Source organism: Asparagus officinalis, chromosome 1, assembly GCF_001876935.1.
Source record: "Asparagus officinalis chromosome 1, Aspof.V1, whole genome shotgun sequence".
In the NCBI taxonomy this organism is placed as follows: domain Eukaryota; kingdom Viridiplantae; phylum Streptophyta; class Magnoliopsida; order Asparagales; family Asparagaceae; genus Asparagus; species Asparagus officinalis.
In genome coordinates, this window is record NC_033794.1 from 21,488,268 (window position 1) to 21,509,283 (window position 21,016).

General features: G+C 35.4%; 1 protein-coding gene and 1 long non-coding RNA gene across 2 annotated transcripts; both read right to left on the reverse strand.

Annotated features, from left to right (window-relative positions):
• Positions 2,575-5,834, reverse strand: LOC109821125. The gene is made up of 5 exons (XM_020387322.1): positions 5,673-5,834; positions 4,181-4,798; positions 3,804-4,084; positions 3,339-3,699; positions 2,575-3,270 (listed from the first exon to the last, which is right to left on the reverse strand). The coding sequence occupies exons 1-5, from the start codon at positions 5,780-5,782 to the stop codon at positions 2,634-2,636; spliced, it is 2,007 nt and encodes a 668-aa protein (XP_020242911.1). The 5' UTR covers positions 5,783-5,834; the 3' UTR covers positions 2,575-2,633.
• LOC109821133 lies at positions 9,767-13,339 on the reverse strand. The gene is made up of 3 exons (XR_002241936.1): positions 13,059-13,339; positions 10,393-10,518; positions 9,767-10,049 (listed from the first exon to the last, which is right to left on the reverse strand). It is a non-coding gene; the product is annotated as an uncharacterized LOC109821133 (long non-coding RNA).

A 21,016-nucleotide genomic window follows, 5' to 3' on the forward strand; every position in this document is an offset into this window, starting at 1 on the left:
ACAAAGTTTGTTCTCATTTTATACCAAGTTAGTTCTAATTTATAGCAAGTTAGTTCTGTTCTGCACAGTATTAGTTCTATTACGTAGAACGTTAGTTCTATTCTGTAGAGTGTTAGTTCTAATCTCCACAGTGTTAGATATGTTCTGTAGAGTGTTAGTTCTAATCTGCACAGTGTTAGTTCTATTCTGTAGAGTGTTAGTTCTATTCTGCACAGTGTTATTTCTGTTCTGTAGAGTGTTAGTTCTAATCTGCACAGTGTTAGTTCTATTCTGTAGAGTGTTAGTTCTAATCTGCACAGTGTTAGTTCTAATCTGTAGAGTGTTAGTTCTATTCTGCACAGTGTTCGTTCTAATCTGTAGCTTGTGATGGCTTGTTAGTTCTATTTTATTACACGTTATATCTAATTTATACCACGTTATATATCTAATTTATGTTAGTTCTATTTTATGCCAAGTTATAAACCTAATTTATACCACGTTATATCTCATTTTATACCAAGTTATTTCTAATTTATACCAAGTTAGTTCTATTTTATACCACGTTATAAACCTAATTTATACCACGTTAGATCTAATTTATACCAAGTTAGATCTATTTTTTACTACGTTATAAACCTAATTTATACCACGTTAGATCTAATTTATACCACGTTATATCTAATTTGTGTTAGTTCTATTTTATATCACGTTATAAACCTAATTTATACCACGTTATATCTAATTTATACCACGTTAGCTTTAATTTATACCAAGATAGTTCTATTTTTTACAACGTTATAAACCTAATTTATACCAATTAGTTCTATTTTATACAATGTTAGATCTAATTTATACAAAGTTAGTTCTATTTTATACCAAGTTTGTTCTCATTTTATACCAAGTTAGTTCTAATTTATACCAAGTTAGTTCTAATTTATACCAAGTTAGTTCTAATTTATACCAAGTTATTTCTGTTCTGTAGAGTGTTAGTTCTAATCTGCACAGTGTTAGTTCTATTCTGTAGAGTGTTAGTTCTAATCTGCACAGTGTTAGTTCTATTCTGTAGAGTGTTAGTTCTAATCTGCACAGTGTTAGTTCTGTTCTGTAGAGTGTTAGTTCTAATCTGCACAGTGTTAGTTCTATTCTGTAGATTGTTAGTTCTATTCTGCACAGTGTTAGTTCAAGTCTGTAGCGTGTGATGGCTTGTTAGTTCTATTTTATTACACGTTATATCTAATTTATACCACGTTATATCTAATTTGTGTTAGTTTTATTTTATACCAAGTTATAAACCTAATTTATACCACGTTATATCTCATTTATACCACGTTAGATCTAATTTACTAATTTATACCAAGTTAGTTCTATTTTATATCACGTTATAAACCTAATTTATACCACGTTATATCTAATTTATACCACGTTAGCTCTAATTTATACCAAGATAGTTCTATTTTTTACAACGTTATAAACCTAATTTATACAAAGTTAGTTCTATTTTATACAATGTTAGATCTAATTTATACAAAGTTAGTTTTATTTTGTACCAAGTTTGTTCTCATTTTATACCAAGTTACTTCTAATTTATACCAAGTTAGTTCTAATTTATACCAAGTTATTTCTGTTCTGTAGAGTGTTAGTTCTAATCTGCACAGTGTTAGTTCTAATCTGTAGAGTGTTAGTTCTAATCTGCACAGTGTTAGTTCTATTCTGTAGAGTGTTAGTTCTATTCTGCACAGTGTTAGTTCAAGTCTGTAGCGTGTGATGGCTTGTTAGTTCTATTTTATTACACGTTATATCTAATTTATACCACGTTATATCTAATTTGTGTTAGTTCTATTTTATACCAAGTTATAAACCTAATTTATACCACGTTATATCTCATTTATACCACGTTAGATCTAATTTACTAATTTATTAGTTCTATTTTATACCACGTTATAAACCTAATTTATACCACGTTATATCTAATTTATACCACGTTAGCTCTAATTTATACCAAGATAGTTCTATTTTTTACAACGTTATAAACCTAATTTATACCAAGTTAGTTCTATTTTATACAATGTTAGATCTAATTTATACAAAGTTAGTTCTATTTTATACCAAGTTTGTTCTCATTTTATACCAAGTTAGTTCTAATTTATACCAAGTTAGTTCTAATTTATACCAAGTTATTTCTGTTCTGTAGAGTGTTAGTTCTAATCTGCACAGTGTTAGTTCTATTCTGTAGAGTGTTAGTTCTAATCTGCACAGTGTTAGTTCTAATCTGTAGAGTGTTAGTTCTATTCTGCACAGTGTTAGTTCAAGTCTGTAGAGTGTTAGTGCTATCCTGTAGAGTGTTAGTTCTATTCTGTAATCTGTTCCGATCCAAGTCAGTTCTGCTTCTGCACATGTTAGTACTATCTGATACCAAGTTAGTTCTATTCTTTGGCTTGTTACTCCTAGCCCCTCGAGCGCATCGAATAACTGAGATGTTAGTTCTATTCTTTTAAGCGTGTTAGGCCTAATATGATAGTTGTTTTGTTACTTACAACTTTTTATCTAGTGTAAGCTGATGTTAGTTCCCGATTAACAAAGAGTAAACATTCAATCGGAAAAAAACAAAATATTTGTTGCATACTGGGACGAAAACACTTCAACATATCAAACACTTAGTCAGCTATAGATTCATTACATGTTTTACGGTTATGACCTTCCATATGACATCGAGAACATTTTACTGGCCGCGTGTAAACAGTTCTGTTGTTGATACGCCTGGTTTTATTTCTCCCTTTCCTTTTTGTTGTAAGTGGAGGTAGGATCTGTATCTCATCCCTTGGCACGATGCGCTTCTCAAAGTCAGGGATAGGGTAGAGGATTGGCTCGTAGCTCTTTTTAAAGGCTTCAACCGTCATAAACCAGTCACAGAACTGGTAGACATCCCTTTTCATAAACATAATGGATGCGCATGCATGTTTGCAAGGGACACGGGTTACATCCCACCCACGGCAAGTGCATGTTTTATTGTCTAGATCCACTTGACAAGATCTATGGGATTGTACCTCAAATAATCCTGTGTGGGACTGACGAACCTCCAATGGACGACCATTTTCCATGTTCTCTTTGAGAGCAAGTTCAGCTTTGGGGCAAAGAAATTGATTCCAACTTTCAGCCATGGTTCGTCGCTCATTCATACGAACCATAATCTGTTTACGTATGTGCTCTACCAGTTGAAGTATCCGTAGTAGCCTAGCCTCATGTATCCATTTGTTGAATGACTCTGCAACATTTGATGTAACGTGACCATATCTGAAACATAATAGGGAATTCGTCAAGCGGCTTATAATAGTCATGTAATGAAATAGCTTATAACTTACCTAACTCCAGGGAAAAACGCATTGGCCCAGTTTTCTGGAGCGTAGTTCATCACAATATTGTAAGCTCTTTCGTCAACCAGTCTAATGTCGTCCATGTAATCGTTCCATTCTGCTCTAGTATATTTGTAACAGGCAGATTGCAATAGATTACCCAAGATCTGAGTATCTTTTGATTTGAATCCCAAATCCTTCAACTTTGTCCTGAAGTTCTCCACTAGATGCAACACACATCGAGAGTGTATAGAATCTGGAAAAAATTCTCTAACTGCTTCTCTGATCCCCTTATCCGCATCTGAAATTATCACTAGCTTGTGTGGAGGGTTGTATGGATCTGGCCTTTCATAGAGAATAGACCACAAACCTACAAAGAGTTGTGGTTACCATACACGAATTAGAGTTAGCAATGAATGAGCTAGAATTATCATAACCTGCAACAGAACTAACATGGCTAGGGATAGAACTAACCTTGTAAGAACCACTTCCAGTTAACATTATTTTCCTGATCGCATATACAATACGCCAATGGAAATATCCCCTGATTTCCATCATATGCTACGGCGCTTAGGAGTATGCCTTTGAATCGATCTTTAAGAAAGGTACCATCCAAAAATAAGAGTGGTCTACAGCCGTATAAAAAACCATTTATGCAGGCGGCGTAGCATATGAATAACCTTGTAAACCTCCCCTCATTTTGTTCAACATGAATATAGCTACCTGGGTTTGTCTTCTTGACCTCTTCTACATACCTAGAAAATTGAAGATTAAGCGTTAGTACCAACATTGAAAAATTAGTATAATCGACCCTAATCCCCTCATTTTGTTATATATCATCTTCTATTTACCATCGTAATTGATCGTAGGACTCATGGGCATCACCATATAATTTCTCTTGTGCTCTTTCTTTACCCCACCAAATCTTACTATAATCGACCCTAATCCCATACGAGCTTAGAAACTCCTTTTGAACGTCAATAGGCCGTATATCCGGTCGAACCTTTAACGTGGGTTGTAATTGGGTAGCAATGAATCGCCTTGAGGCTCTAGATTGACCAGCATTATTGCCATGCTGCCCACAACTGTGATTGTCCACAAACCTTTTGATTTCAAGTCTATTATCATTTTTCGGTGGAGAGGCAAATAACATCCACGGACAATTTTTTGCTGCCTTAAACCGACAAAACACTCGAATACGCTTCGGTTCATTCTTCCCAAACTCGTATTCGAATTTTTTTGCCATGGAGTAGTATAGCAAGGCCAATCTTAACTCCTTCGCACTTTCAAATCGTTGTCCCTCACCGGTTAAAGCTGTGTGCCACCAAGCAGGAATCCTCTCTGATCTGCTAATCATGTCATCAATCGTCATGACATCATCTCCGGAAGGATTGTCATTGGGATTCTTATCTGGAACACTTGTGGTCAACAACGCCGACGGGCCACAGTCTACACTTTTTGATTTCAAACTGCACAAATAATAGAAGTATCAACAGATAATAGCAAAAGCTAAAAAGCAAAAACGACAATTGCTTGCTGTTAGAATCAATTAGAACTAAAAGAACTAACAATATAACCATTAGAGCTAACAGTGCATTGATTAGAACTGACATAATAGCTATTAGAACAAACAATATAGCCATTAAAGGTTAGTTCTAATTTAACGAAGTTATTTCTATTTTATAACAAGCTATTTCAAAATTATAACATGTTAGTTCTATTCTGTAGAGTGTTAGTTCTAATCTGCACAGTGTTAGTTCTATTCTGTAGAGTGTTAGTTCTAATCTGCACAGTGTTAGTTCTAATCTGCACAGTGTTAGTTCTATTCTGTAGAGTGTTAGTTCTAATCTGCACAGTGTTAGTTCTATTCTGTAGCGTGTTAGTTCTAATAATCTGCACAGTGTTAGTTCTATTCTGTAGAGTGTTAGTTCTAATCCCCTACAGTGTTAGTTCTATTCGGTAGCGTGTTAGTTCTAATAATATGCACAGTGTTAGTTCTAATCTGTAGTGTGTTAGTGTCAATTCTAACTGATGGCTTGTTAGTTCTATTTTATACCTACATTGTCTAATTTATACCACGTTAATTTATACCACGTTATATCTAATTTATAACAATTAGGACTAACAATATGGGAACTATAGTGGAACCAGCAATAACTCTAGTAGAACTAACAAAATAGCGATTAGAACTGACAAATAAAACATTAGAACTCTAGTATGGAGCATAACAAAGAACTGCTTAATGACAAATAAAACATTAGAACTGAAGTCCAGTTAAACCTAGTATAGAACTAATAAGAAGACGATTAGAACTTAAGTTAATTGATTTTACAGTTAACCTACATGTCTTGTCGGACTTGCTCGTTTTCCTGTTTATTCGAAGAATCATCTCCTTCTTTAAAAGCTTGCACGTGAACCTCTTTCAGTCCAAGATTGTGGCAATGCTCCACCATAGACGTCAGATCACCATCGTTCTCAATGAGAAATTTTAAGCTTCCAACTGTTTGATCTTCGTATGCCAAAATTAATGATTCGTATGGAAGATCTAACCTCTCTGCCGCATCAAACTTGAGATCCAAAATGGTGGTTGAAGAATTAATCTTCAAGAATACCGCTTTATACTGCGAAGAGACAATGCAGATGATATCCTTTTCAGCCATTTTGATCTGAGGAGGAGGAGTAATGGAGAACTAACTAGTTATTGCTCATGATGGAGAGAGTTATGGAGAGAATTTTGGTCTGAGGAGGAGGAGTAATAGAGAACTAACTAGTTAGATGGAGTAAAAAAAGGGGAAAATTTCCCTCCATTTTCCCCATCATATCGCATTAATGAGAAGTGACTTCCAGGACTCGTCTGGGGAAGAAAGAGAAGGGCAGTTTCGGTTTTTTTGTAAAATACCATCTGCTTTTAGTATAAAGCTGACGTGGAGGGGGCTTAAAACATTAAAGCCCATTTTTTGGGGCTATTCCACATGGGGCAAAGTACAGGGGGGGCTAGTCACACGAAGTTCTCACTTTTGGGGCCTGGACACATTTTTCCCAAAAAAAAACCTTTGTTTTAAGCGTAGTATTTTGTACAGTCCTTTAGCTTGCGACTGGAAGCCGTTTGTGTGTGTAGCTTGCAATTGTAAAAATACATTGTTTACCAAATATATTGCTATAAGAAAACAGAGATGTACCATTTGAAACTGTAAATAGTTACTTTTAAATTGTTTGTCAAGCTTTCATGTCTTGTTTTGGTGACATCGTTATGTGATCGTAAAAGTATGAATATGAGTTACAAAACAAATGTAATTATAAACAAGTTATAAATTTAGCATTACGTTATGCATTATCGTTATTTTCAACATTGGTCACGATCTGAGGCTACACTCTACCTTTTTTGGCAAACTAGAATTGTGATGCAACCTCAGAACAATAATTTGAAATGATCAAATAAGAGAAGCTTTGTAGAGGACTGTCAAGTAGATGAGGTCCCTTGTGCCAATTAACGCTAAATTGTTGGAAGATATTGTTAGCGTAATCTTACTCAGGCTTGTAAGTTTTAAATCTCTCACATGCAACGAGTTAAAAGCAACTCTTAATTTATGCATCTCATCCAAATTGATGTCTCTGTTTTTACATTTCCATTCCAATTAATTTCCAAATTATATTGTTTCTTAGGTGAATAATCTAGTTACATATATCTAGTGTTGGCAGGCCCATGAAGGTCATTTGCACTTATCTGATGCTTTTCATATCATGAACTCGTATATATGATATTATATTGTTTTTTCATCAAAACTTTGTTGGGATAACAGGGATGTGCTCAATTAATCATGACACAAAGTTCTTACACGACATATTGTTTTATTACCACCTATTTAGATAGTTGTACAGTTTTTCTTTCTTTCCAGTTTTATTGTTAATATAATTAGAAAGGATTATTGTGATATGTACTGGATTTCATAGATAGGCTTATATAGTGTTCAAACATAAAGGTTTACAGGCTATTTTGAGGACCCAGGTAACACTAAATATTTTGCAATGTGAATGAGTTTAGATTTGATGATGAATGTGTTGAGATTGGAAAGATAAGATTTTTATGCAAATGTGATAGTGACGTTGAGTAAGCTTCACTTCTTGATTAGTTGTTATTATAACTAGTTGCTTGGTTGGTGCAGGTACTGCCTGCTTTGGAAGAGAGGATTGGGAATCTAAGCACATGTTTGTCCTATCTCTAGGTATATAGTGGAGGCCACATACCGTTCACCAAATCAAGTTCAAGATAAGGAAGAAGAGAAATTTTGTGTAATATGCTTGGTAGGCCTCTCGTTGGTTTAGGGCACATTGTTCTACTTTGGATTGCTATTGTTCTTTTGACTTGAAGTGAGAATGCTATTGTAGACAAACTGAGCTCCTATTTTCAAATTCATGTTGACATATTGCTTGCACTATATTATTACCAAGGAAACTGATGGTATATATTATCCCGCTGGATGTGTGTGTGTATGGGCTGGTGTGTGTGTGTGTATGTTAAATTGATGATATTGAATACTTAAGCCCTTAGTTAATTACTTTTTAATTGTTCATTATTTATATAGAGATGCTGAGAGATGGATTGCTAGCCACGTATTGCCAAACTGCATGTTTGTTGTATACAAAACAAACCATTAATATATAACTTTTGTCATGGCTAGAGTTTGGTTGAATTTGTTTGTTTTCAAGCTTACCCATTGTTTTCAATGCACAAAGTAGATTCCTAACCCAAAAAAAAAAAAAAAAAAAACTGTAGCATCAGTATAAAAAAAAAAAAAAAAAAAACTGTAGCATCAGTATCCTAGGCGTAAATTCCGTCTAGGATACCTACTATCTTAGACGGAAATAAATTCCGTTTAGGATGTATCCTAGACAGAAATCCGTTTAGGAAGTATCCTAGATGGAATTTTCGTCTAGGATGCATCCTAGACGGAATTCATCTCCGTCTAGGATTATCCGTCTAGGATGATTTCTAGACAGAAATTCCGTCTAGGATACTACATCCTAGACGGAATCTTATTGGACCAACATCCTAGACGGAATTCCGTCTAGGATATCCTTTTTAGACGGAAATTTGACTTTTCTAGATGGAATTTTTCGTCTAGGATACTCCGTTTTTTACTATAGCTAATTGGTGAGCTAGTCCAAATTGTTTGTAAATATACGGTAGATATTGGAGTAGATATTAGTAGTGAAATCACTTATATATATGCTTAGAATATTACCAAATAAAACTAGAATCAATAGTTGGATAGATTCGGCCATTATAAAAAAACAGTGGAGAGACCATTAGCACTTTATTAGAATCGTGGATTTCCTTATCAATGATCGTGATTTTACTTTAAGTGCAAATTAGGTAGGAGTGCACTACATGAGAGTAAGATGAGTGCTAAATTTAGAATGAATCTCAACCACTCGCTAAATAATCAACAATTAATTTAAAAATTAATGATTTCTCTATTACTTTTTGATAGTAGAGAGAATCCAAGTTCGAGCTAGCTAGACTTGATAGTGGTTGGATGTGTGTATGGAAAAAGGCATATTGGTGCATCACAGGGAAAGATCAATATAATAAAAGAAGAGAAAAAAATAGTATGTACATAAGACTAATTGAGGCTTTTATAAATTAAAGAAGATATAACTCTAACTCTCATTAATTGAGGAGAATCAAGCACACACTTCCCTATTAAGGGATATAGTAAGCTATGTTAAGACAGTTTTAATTTATCCTTTTGCTGCACGTATGGACCTCAGAACACTTCATCCAGCAAATATCAATAATCGCGCTCCATAAACTGAAACAATTAAAAAAAATTTAACGACCTTTGTATTTTAAACACAAATCAACTACGTAACCGTGCCTAGAGATGTTAAATGGGTGGGTATGAGTATTAAATGAGCGAGTCATAAATGGACGGGCATGTTTTGCCCATTTACCCATTTATGGCACATTTAACATTATTTAAATGGGCGGATTTTTACCCGCCCATTTAATAAACGGGTCGCCCATTTGCCTATTTAACTATAGTAACTATATATGTATAATACTTTTGGGGTGTTTTTTGTAAACTTTTAGGGGTTTTTTTTGTAAACTATTGTGGGTTTTTTGCAAACTTTTTGGGAGCTTTTTGCAAACTCATTGGGGTTTTTGATAATTTACTAACAAAGATAGGAACATAAACAAAGATAAACAAAGGCAGACAAGTTCATGATTGAACCATTTACAAGTCTGGATAAAAGTACATACCTCACACATTTGCAAAATTAACCTCAAATTTCCAAACCAAAAACCAAAAGATCAATAACAACAAAATTGAAAGAATATTTAAATGAATTAAGAAAGAAAACACAAGGTATGCAAGGATCTGTATAAGATCAATAACTTGATATAAATGCCATCATAACTATCAGCAACACGATCACGATTAGTAAGGACAATCTACTTAATTACTTGATAAACTAGAAGAGTAGTAAGTTCGTCTATAAACAAAATAGTAGCACAACCATAGTCCACTTATTTCCCATCTTTCAAATGTTCAGGCATGAACAAGATCATGACAGAAGAAAGAAAAGACCATGAAACAAACATAACACTCAGTTGTACTCAATAGCAACATTAAAAGTACTGCAGCAAGCCTCATATGTGCGTCTTCATAGCAAGGGTTAGAATCCGAAATCACCATAGAGACCTCAATATTTCTCCTGCATCAATCATCCATAGAATTAGTTACATTTGTCACAAACGTATGATATTGTCATAATAATGAAACACTAGATAGCAAGATGCGATCTTTGGGAACCAGGGGACTAAAGATCAGCTAAATACACAAAGAACTTATCAGATACGTAATCATATAACAAAATTATGGTTTTACGAGAACAGGAAACATGATAGTAAATACAGGAACCAGAGCCAAGAGACCTGCATGCATTGTTAATATGCTTGAACTTTGAGCAAAAGGCATGTGACACTCAGTTCAAGTAGTTTGAAAATCTAACAGCAAAAGGATTATATGACTTAATACAGCATAAAATAAGGCCGAACCTCGGTTGCCAAGTTCACCATCCAGTGATTCCTCATAAAAGAAGCTGAAAGGCCTTGCAGATAGTAATGATTTAGACAATAGCTCATAGGAAAACCACTCTTTTAAATTCTTCATCTTCAATTAATCTGAAAAACAAAGCGAAAGTATAGAATTCAATACCCAGCAAATAAACGATAAGCAAAAGATTACTACATACAAGGAAAAACTTTTGTCTAAGCATATAATTTTGCCTTTCCATACTCTGCTCAAGCAGTAAATGTCAGAATGCACAACAATATACTAGGAATGCTGGTATTTTGTCTAAGCATATCAGCAATATACTAGGAATGCTGGTTCAAAGGGAGCAATTTATGTGTAGCAAATCAAGTTCTATCATCCATTTATTACCAATATATCAAACTGTCCAAACGGGAGCACCAACCCTCTTTCCACAGAAACACTTGAACAACAAAAGACAACACAAAAATGCTCCTTTTGCTGCAGAACTACCTTAGTATCATGAAAATTAACATTTTTCCCAGGTAATTGTTTCATCTACACTTACAACCAGGATTATACAATCTTACATTCAGTTCTTAGGTTACTGAGCTTGCTCCTTGAGAAAATAGCAAACAGTTATTTATATGTTGTAACCAAAACATGCAAAGGTGCAGAGAAAGATGCTTAAGCCTGGTCAGCATATGGTGTCAGGGATAATTTGCTATCTATAACACACATATTTCATAAGAGAATGCCAACCATATAAATCTTTATTTTTACATGGAAACTGATAAGACACGGATTCATGCCCCAGCTTCACAATGGTTAGCTCTGTATCTATAACAACAATCAATATTTAGCCAACAACATTAGAAAAGCAAGTTTATGATGTACACTAATTTCATGGAACAAGTAAAATCTTACCTTAATCACTTTCGCCTTCCGATTCATAAACCTCTAGATTACTGAAATCATGTACTAATAAATATGATTTAGTGGCATACTTTTCCTGGAAGAATCAGCCTCATCTAAGTTCCTTTTCGGACAAAAATCCATATGCCTCAACATTGTCTTAGTGCCATGACCACCAACATAAATATGATTACATATATTACATTGAACTTTAGTTTTCTCATCATTATCGGCAGATAACTTCGTAAAGTGATCCTAAACTTTTGATGTTTGTCTTCTTTTACGTTTAGAAGTACTCTCATCATCACTACCATCATCATGGATGCTAAATTGATCATTTAAAGACATGATCGCTGAAAAAAATAATTTAATAGCACATCAATTTTGGTAGTAAACACATAATAAAGTGGAATATAAATTGACTCAACATGCAAATAGATCTATATATGTATTAAGAAATGAAAAAACTATGACGATAAGTATTTGAGCAGCCATGCAATGGCATAGGCAAATGGTAATCAACGGGGACATATAAGCCCAAAAAAGACTACCCCAGCAGTTAATTCACGAGTGTATGTAAATTTTATGTATATGCACATATTTATCTACGTCTGTATTTGATTTTTTGTGCGAAAATGCTTCTAACAACAAAACAGGGAAAACAATAACAACAACAACAATGCAGCATTTAATTCACATACACATCGATTATGTAGCAAGTGTTTGATATGCATGAATAACAGTAATGAATTCACTCAGCAAGTCTCTGTTATGTAGCAAGTGTTTGGCAGAAGCAGGATACTAACTGATATCGAAACCAAATCCATGGAGTGTGATCCAAATCCTAGGCAAGATAACCATGAGTTAGAATGCTGTATTGAAAAATCTACTCTTTGGTCACCCAACTCAAGCTCATGTATAACTGAGAACCCTCCAAATTCCCCTTACACACTAAAAGGATATGAGTATGATATTCTATAGCGAGTTGCCTGAGGCAAAAGAAAAGGAAGTATATGCTTCTAAGTTCTAATTAATGACTCGAATCTCTCTCACTAAAATGGCCACTTTTGGAAGACCAAGGTTCAATATAGCGGCAAGAAAAAGCTACTTCTTTTAGTTTTGACTTGCATGGAAGACGAATCAAGGATATCTACAAACAGACTCACAACTTTTCATGTTAAAATTGATAAGAAGCAATTTAGCCCTTTTAGTCAATACTTGGGAAACCTTGTTATTCTATTGACAACATATAGAAAGTGGATGATGTCTTCAATAAAATGACCTCACCGAGATGGCAAGGTCAGTTAATATTATCCCCTCAAAACATGAACACCCTTGAAATGTAGAGGGAAAAAAAAGACAATGTTTCCACTTCAAACCATAGATTTCCTAGGATAATCATACTTCCTGAAAAGAAAGACCACTTTGATCATGCATCCTTTCCTTTTCACAGGCACCGTAACCAACAAGTTTCACTTATCATGAAATTGAATAGGAGTGTCCATAACATTCTAACTATAAATATTAGAGCTTATTTATTTAGTTCATACTTGAAATTTTATGTTACATGAAGTCAGAAACAAAGCTACAACTATAGTGTCTCTTCTGAAATCTGCATTGACTGGTACCAATGTCCCATTGCAATTAGCCTAAAATTTTATCTTAAATCATCAAATCCCTCCCTAAAGGAACCAAACCCAATAGTTTCACCTTTTCATCATAATAACTCTCCAGGCAAAAACTGTTCTCTAATAAGTCATAACCAAGAGTCTACCTGCGTATCGAGAAACGCACAGGCGGCCTCCAACCTGAACTCAAACGGGAGGTAATCCGCCGCGGCCGAGCCGTCCCCTCCGGCGCCGGCGAGGATCCTGCGCTGCAGCGACTTCAGCGGCGACTTGAGGTGGCGGAGGCGGCGACTTCAGGCGGAGGAGGAGGCGGAGGAGATTGGGATCGGGATTGAGGCGGAGGAGATTGGGATTGACCGATTGAGGTGGAGGAGAAAGAGGAGATTGGGAATTTGGGATCGGGTTTCTTTTGTTTTGGTTTTGGGAATACGGTGGGCGGGCAAACGGGCGAATAAACAACTGCCCATTTGCCCATTTAGTGCCCATTTAGAATAATGTAAAATGAACCCGTCCAATTAGACCTATTTAATTAAATGGGTGGGCGTTGGGCAGGCCAAATGATGAGCGGGTCAGGTAGGTAAATGAGTATGGACCAAAATTGACATCCCTAACCGTGTCCAATAGAACAATAAATCTTAAAGAAGTGTCTTCCATTCCTTTGGTTGAGGTATGAGATTGGTTTAGTTAAAAGGCATACAGTAGGATTCAGTCTAGTCCAACAATGAAAAGAGAGTAATATGCATACAGTAGGATTCAGTCTAGTCCAACAATGAAAAGGGAGTAATATGGATGTATGATTAAATATGTTTAGAGTCAATGTTTAAAAAGGATTGATCGAATTGAGACAATCATGTCCAGTAGATTAGCCTAGCTAGTCCATCTTTATTGTATAGACCTTTAAATATCACATTTCTATCTTGGACCACAACTATCTTGGACACCGGATTCATTAATGTGGTTTTACGTTTGAAAGATTGCGGAATTTTAACTATGATACCTAATAGCTCAAATTTTGTTACTATTTGATGTCCAGTCAGTTCTTTAGATTTATTCTACTCTTCTGAAATATCTAGTTACTCTTCAACAAGAAGTGTAAGAGTCCACATAGTCCCCAAAGGGAGAGTAAATTCTAATATGAAATCACGTAGTGTTGGAAGGATGATTGAGGCTGGCCAGTCCACGAATAATACTCTAATTAGCTAAAAATTAAAGGGGTTTACTCTTAGCTTGTCCGTTTAGGCCAAGTCCCATTGATAATGAAATATCTTATGAATTTTTGATAGCCATGTTGGTATACTCATGGTTGATGGTTTAGATAAATGTCAGATTTATTGGTGGATCATATCCTAGATTGGTTGTCCTCCTCACTTCACTACTACAAAAGCCCCTTATAGCAATGGTTCTAACCGTTGCTTATAGGCCTCTTAGTAACGGTATGGACCGTTTCTAATACATTAACAATGGTTAAAACCGTTGCAAATAATCCGTTACTATTAAAGTCGTTGCAATTAGCTTATTGCAACGATCTATACCCGTTGCAAATATAACAACTGTTGCTATTAGATTAATTTTTATAAAATAATAAAAAAACCACGTCAACAAATTCTAACCGTTGCTACAGCCTATTAACAACAAAAGACAACCGTTACTATAAGATTTAATATTTATTTAAAAAAATAAAATATCCACATCCGCAAAATCCTAACCACCCTAAGGTATATTAACAAGAGAAAACCGTTGCTATAGGGCATTAAAAAATATTTTCACCAAAATATACTGCTTATTCTCACATCCAACTGTAGTAATGATATTCATCTATTTCTAATCATTTATTTTAATACATGATATCATTAGAATGAAACAAATAATTACTATCATAAATAAGAAATTAACTTAATCAATTAAAAAATAACGTGTGTTCGATATAAACTTCGTCAATAAATTCAATGAAGTGATAATCAACTATAAAACTTTGAGTTTAGACCATTTACAAGGTTTACAACTTCTCCACATCCTACAACTCTTAACTGAAATGCAAATCTAACAAATAAAAACATATTCAAAGACCATGACAGCAAAGCAATAAACCATGAATAATTAGAATTTGAATGATAAATATCATGGCGAGCCCATTAATTATCAAGACGAGTTCTTCCTTCATCGAGTCTCTCATATTGCTTTGTCTCCTTCCAACTGATTCTATATTCTCCCCTTCCCCATCCATCACCTCGCAACCTTCATCCTGCCACAATCAATGGGCTATCAAGGATTCACCCCTACATCAAAGTACCATAGTAAGAAAAATGTTTATTGTCAAATATGCTCGGAATTGTGCATAATAGATCCATTCACAATCAGAAAAACATTGTGGATCTTTACAAATAAAATTTCTGACTTCAAGGTGTGAGAATAGTCACATACATACATACATACATGTATGTATGTATATGTATGTACATATATATGTATGTGTGTGTGTGTGTGTGTATATATATATATATATATATATATATATATATATATATATATATATATACACACATTTTTGCTTCTCAAGCTTTTATTTTGCATGTTTTACACGTTTTGTAACGGCTGCATGCGGGTAACGGAAGCGGGATTCGTGCACAATGGTTCCTTTGATTTAGCGGGGGTTACACTTCTCCTCACCTATATAAGCAGCTGTAGACCTCATTCAGATATACAACAACGAGAAGAACAACTTCCAAAGCTCTCTTTCTCCACTCTCTTTTCTCCCAAGTTATTTCGGCTACACTTTTACATTTATATTTTGGGCAACCATTTTCGTCTGAGCATAAGCTCTGTGACTCAAGCTCGAGCGCAGAGGTCGGCCGATTCTAGGAGTTTTTACTGCTAGGGGAGAGGGGACAAATTACATCAGGACGATAGGCGGGTCCACAATCTTCTAGGGCAGTGACATCACGACTGCTCCCGATTAGGCCTGAATTTTCTAACTCTTTAATTTGGATTTTATATTATTATTATATTTCTGTTTTGATAGCAATCTAAAAGATTGATTTATTTTGCTGTTAATTTTAAATCTGTATTTTTAACCTATAGTTAACTTTTTTAATTTGTTAACTAATTTTACCTCTAAATTAGTTGTTAAAAAAGGATTTTTATTTTGCTGCTACTGTACTCAATTTCTGCATCTGTCACTTTTTATATACATATATACAGTAAAAGAACAAGAAATCTTTAAGTGAACCAGTTTAAGTTTTCTTGGATTAGTTGGTATCTAAGGTAAGGTTTAAGGGTTGCGTAAAGCGCTCTGCAAGTAACGAAGTACTTAATAGATCTTTAATCAACCTCTAGTACTATCCTTACCTGGCCAAACTACCTGGGTAAAATTTTAATCTTTTTACTTTCAGAGTTTTTGGTTAAGAGAAGGTTTAATTAAGTTTCTGGTCTAGTAGAATTGACTAAATCCTTTATTCTATCAGATTCCATCTACCTAAACTAGTAAACTCGAATTGGACTTATGGCAATTCCTGATCATTCAAAAAGTGTCAAACTTGACAAGTTCATCGGTGCCAACTATAAATGGTGGGCTAATCAGATGAGATACTGGCTCACTACCTTAGGTCTCTTATCTGCTATTAACACTCCTGAGTCTTCTACTAGTGGTTCACAACCTTTGACTCCTGATCCTGAATAGCCTGCTCCTTCTACTTCTGGTTCTGGTGCTAGCTCCTGTTTTAGCTCTATGAAACCAAAAGAAATCAATTATCATTGTTTTCATAGGATTTTTAGTGTAATTGCGGACAACCTTTATGACATATACTATGAGTTCAAAAGTGCAAAAGACCTATGGAACGTCCTTGAAACAGAATATGGCTATGATGATGCCTAAATTCTGTGTTTCACTTCTTCCTCCTTCAATAAGTTCATGATGGTTGATGACAAGCCCATTAATGAACAATTCAATAAGTTCATGATGGTTGATGACAAGCCCATTAATGAACAAATTCATGAATTCTTAGATTTCCTCCGTCATCTCCAATCAAAAGGAAATTGACAAGCCCATTAATGAACAAATTCATGAATTCTTAGATTTCCTCCGTCATCTCCAATCAAAAGGAAATACTTTTACTGATGACTATAAAGTTTCCTGTTTGATTAATAAACTCCCTCCCTCCTAGTCTAGATTTGTTGGAGATCTCCAACACAAGTAAGGAGATCTAACATTAACTGAAGCCCTCAAAGCTATTCGTATTGAAGATTAGCATAGGTAAAATTCCAAAACCAAGAATGAATCAAAAGCTAAAGTAAACTTGGTAGAAGATAAGCCTAAATCTAGGAATTTCAAACCCAAAGGGAAGAAATTCAAGAAAAACCAACAACCTTTCGACAAATCTTCCTTCAAATCAAATCTCTTCCAGCCATAAGTCTGATGGAAAGTTTTGCTATGTCTGTGGTAGAACCAATCACATGGGTCCTAGCTGTTTATTTCGGAAGAAGGAACCGGCCAAACCTGCCCCTAAAGAAAATGGATCAAACAAAGTAAATATGATTGAAATGAATCCAACCTCCTTCAGGTTAGCCTCTTCATCTCATCTTGTAAATTCTCTAACTTTAATGAATCCAACCTCCTTCAGGTTAGCCTCTTCATCTCATCTTATAAATTCTCTAACTTCCTCCACGGATTGGTATTTGGATTCCGGAGCAAATATCCATGTCTGTAATGATCACTCTTGGTTTTTAAATTATCAGGAATCACGTGGAGGAAGCATAAGCTTAGCAGATGACTCCACTAAACCAATAATAGGAAGTGAACGTATAGAGCTCACCATGACTTCTGGGAAAGCTCTGCATCTGCAAGGCGTTTATCATGTTCCTTCTCTTCGTCGCAATCTGATTAGTGAATCTCTTCTTCTTAGAGCTGGTTATAGAATTGTAAAAGAATCCAACAAATTTATGATTACAAAGAGTAATGTTTTCATAGGAAAATGTTTTATCTATAATGGCCTTTTTAAACTCAATGTAATCAATTCCAGTTCTAATAAAATTCCTGAGCTTTCTGTTGCACAAATTATTGAGTCTTGTAATGTTTGGCATGGACGACTTGGACATGTCAATTTCCAAACCTTGCAGAGAATGAGTAAATTAAACCTTATTCCCAAATCTTCTCATGATCCCTCATCTAAGTGTGAAATCTGTGTTCAAGGGAAACACACTAAAAAACCCTTCAAGTCTATAACTAGAAACTCCGAACCTCTCGAATTAATTCATAGTGATGTGTGTGACTCAAACCGAGCTCTCACCCGAGGGGGTAGGAGGTATTTTATGACTTTTATAGACAATCACTCCAGATATTGTTACACTTATCTTCTCAAAACTAAAGATGAAGTCTTAGATATGTTTAAGGTGTACAAAGCTGAATCTGAGAACCAACTTGACAGGAAGATCAAGATACTTAGATCTGATCGTAGGGGGAGTATACCTCAAATCATATGACTGAATATTGCCAAGAACACGGTATTATTCATGAGGTTACTGCTCCCTATACACCACAGTCTAACGGGGTAGCTGAACGAAAGAATAGAACCCTAATGGACATGATAAACTATATGTTACTTAGTTCAGGAGTACCTAAAAATCTCTGGGGTGGAGCTCTTCTTTCTGCTTGCTTCATTCTCAATAGGATTCCCCAGAAATATTCCGATACAACTCCTTATGAATATTGGAAGGGGAGATCTCCTAATCTAAATTTCTTCCGGGTTTGGGGTTGCTTGGCTAAAGTAGCTATTCCCGAACCTAAGAAGAGAAAAATTGGTTCTAAGACTGTAGATGCTGCTTTTATTGGATATGCACTTGATAGCAATGTTAACAGATTTTTAGTCATCAAATCTGAAATCAGTGACATATCCAACAATACCATCATTGAAGCAAGAGATGCAGTCTACTTTGAAAACATCTTTCCTTTCAAATCTAAAATCTCAGAAAATCCCAGATCATCCATTCCTTCTGATCTTCCATCTTCCAGTTCTTTTCAACCTCTTGATATTGAACCTCGAAGAAGCAAAAGAGGTAGTCACCCGAGGGGGTAGGAGGTATTTTATGACTTTTATAGACAATCACTCCAGATATTGTTACACTTATCTTCTCAAAACTAAAGATGAAGTCTTAGATATGTTTAAGGTGTACAAAGCTGAATCTGAGAACCAACTTGACAGGAAGATCAAGATACTTAGATCTGATCGTAGGGGGAGTATACCTCAAATCATATGACTGAATATTACCAAGAACACAGTATTATTCATGAGGTTATTGCTCTCTATATACCACAGTCTAACGAGGTAGCTGAACGAAAGAATAGAACCCTAATGAACATGGTAAACTGTATGTTACTCGGTTCAGGAGCACCTGAAAATCTCTGGGATGAAGCTCTTCTTTCTGCTTGCTTCATTCTCAATAGGATTCCTCAGAAAAATTCTGATACAACTCCTTATGAATATTTGAAGGGGAAATATCCTAATTTGAACTTCTTCCGGGTTTGAGGTTGCTTGGCTAAAGTAGCTATTCCCGAACCTAAGAAGAGAAAAATTAGTTCTAAGACTGCAGATGCTGCTTTTATTGGATATGCACTAGATAGTAATGTTAACTGTGACGCCCCTGGGTTCACACAAGGCTGCAGTCCGAGGTGAAACCAAGAATGTCAAACCTGCTATGCACCACACCGTGCAATAACATGTTTCACCATCACAATTAACATCTATCTAGTAGAGTCAACAACTGGTATAGGTACAAAACAGGTAAAAGATAATACAGGGAATACTGATGAAATGATAATAGTCGCATAAATATCTCATCATCCAACAACACAGAAATACATAGTCAAGATCTGAGTAGAAAATCTGGAATACTGAACGAGTCTCAAATACAAATGTCTGACAAAAGGAAATAAGGCACACAGCCTTCACAACTTCTAGAATAATACCCTCAAATGTCTAACCTCACTACAGTGGAGCCCAAAGAAAATAATACATAACTAGAAAATAAAGCTGAACACTAAAGTGGTCCGCTATCAACCTGCGGCTCTCCGTGCTCCTGGCTCGTGACCTGAAAGGGGGAGGGACAACGAGCGTCAAAGCGCTAGCGAGTAACATCACAACCAACCCCAAGGGAACAGGGCTCGTTGTATAAGAAAATACAGATAATATATAATAGATCTAAAATCATTGATCCTACTAAAGAGGGTTTTAGTATTTAGAAATTTACAACACGAGCATAGGTACGTCGAGCGAAATAATCCAAACAAGGAAACCCTCATGTATATACCTTGTATCTCAAATTGTAAATCTCTAAACACCAAACCCGAGGTTCTAGTACAGAAACAATAATAAAAGAAATACAGCAAATCTCAGAACAGTATACAGTGCCATACCATAGCTAACATGAATATCATGTTATTATTTACATAAGTGCCATATCAACATCATGTCGTAGTTTCCAAACTCATAAAATAAGTGTCAAATGTCCAACACGAGGTCTGGAATGAATTTATAGTCCAACACGAGGACTTCTATAAATCACAGTCCAACACAAGGACTTTCATCACTCACAGTCCAATCTCAAGGACTTCTATAAATCACAGTCCAACACGAGGACGTTCATAACTCATGAACCGAATATAACCGTTATCCAAAACATGGACCGGATGTGACCGTTGTCCAACGCATGGACCGGATGGTAATGCATATCCAACACGANCCAATCTCAAGGACTTCTATAAATCACAGTCCAACACGAGGATGTTCATAACTCATGAACCGAATATAACCGTTATCCAAAACATGGACCGGATGTGACCGTTGTCCAACGCATGGACCGGATGTGACCGTTGTCCAACTTGTGGACCGGATGTGAATGCATATCCAGCACGAGGATTAAATAGCAATGCATGCTCAACACGAGGACTAAGAAACTGTGAAAAGTATCGCTGTGATATATAGTGAAAACTACTTATATCAATTCATAATCATATCAGTGTATATATCCAAAATTATTGCTCTCAGGTCATCTATTGTGCCTGGGTACATAGCAAGACTAAATACCAATGTCAGATAGTCCAGTCAAACTCTCA

Bases quoted from the DNA above. Each gene is read 5' to 3' on its own strand.
- LOC109821125 (XM_020387322.1), bottom strand. From the start codon at position 5,782: ATGGTGGAGCATTGCCACAATCTTGGACTGAAAGAGGTTCACGTGCAA. The intron at 4,085-4,180 runs GTAAATAGAAGA...TCAATTTTCTAG, and splicing joins TCCTACGATCAATTACGATG to GTATGTAGAAGAGGTCAAGA. The intron at 3,700-3,803 runs GTTAGTTCTATC...AACTCTTTGTAG, and splicing joins CTGGAAGTGGTTCTTACAAG to GTTTGTGGTCTATTCTCTAT.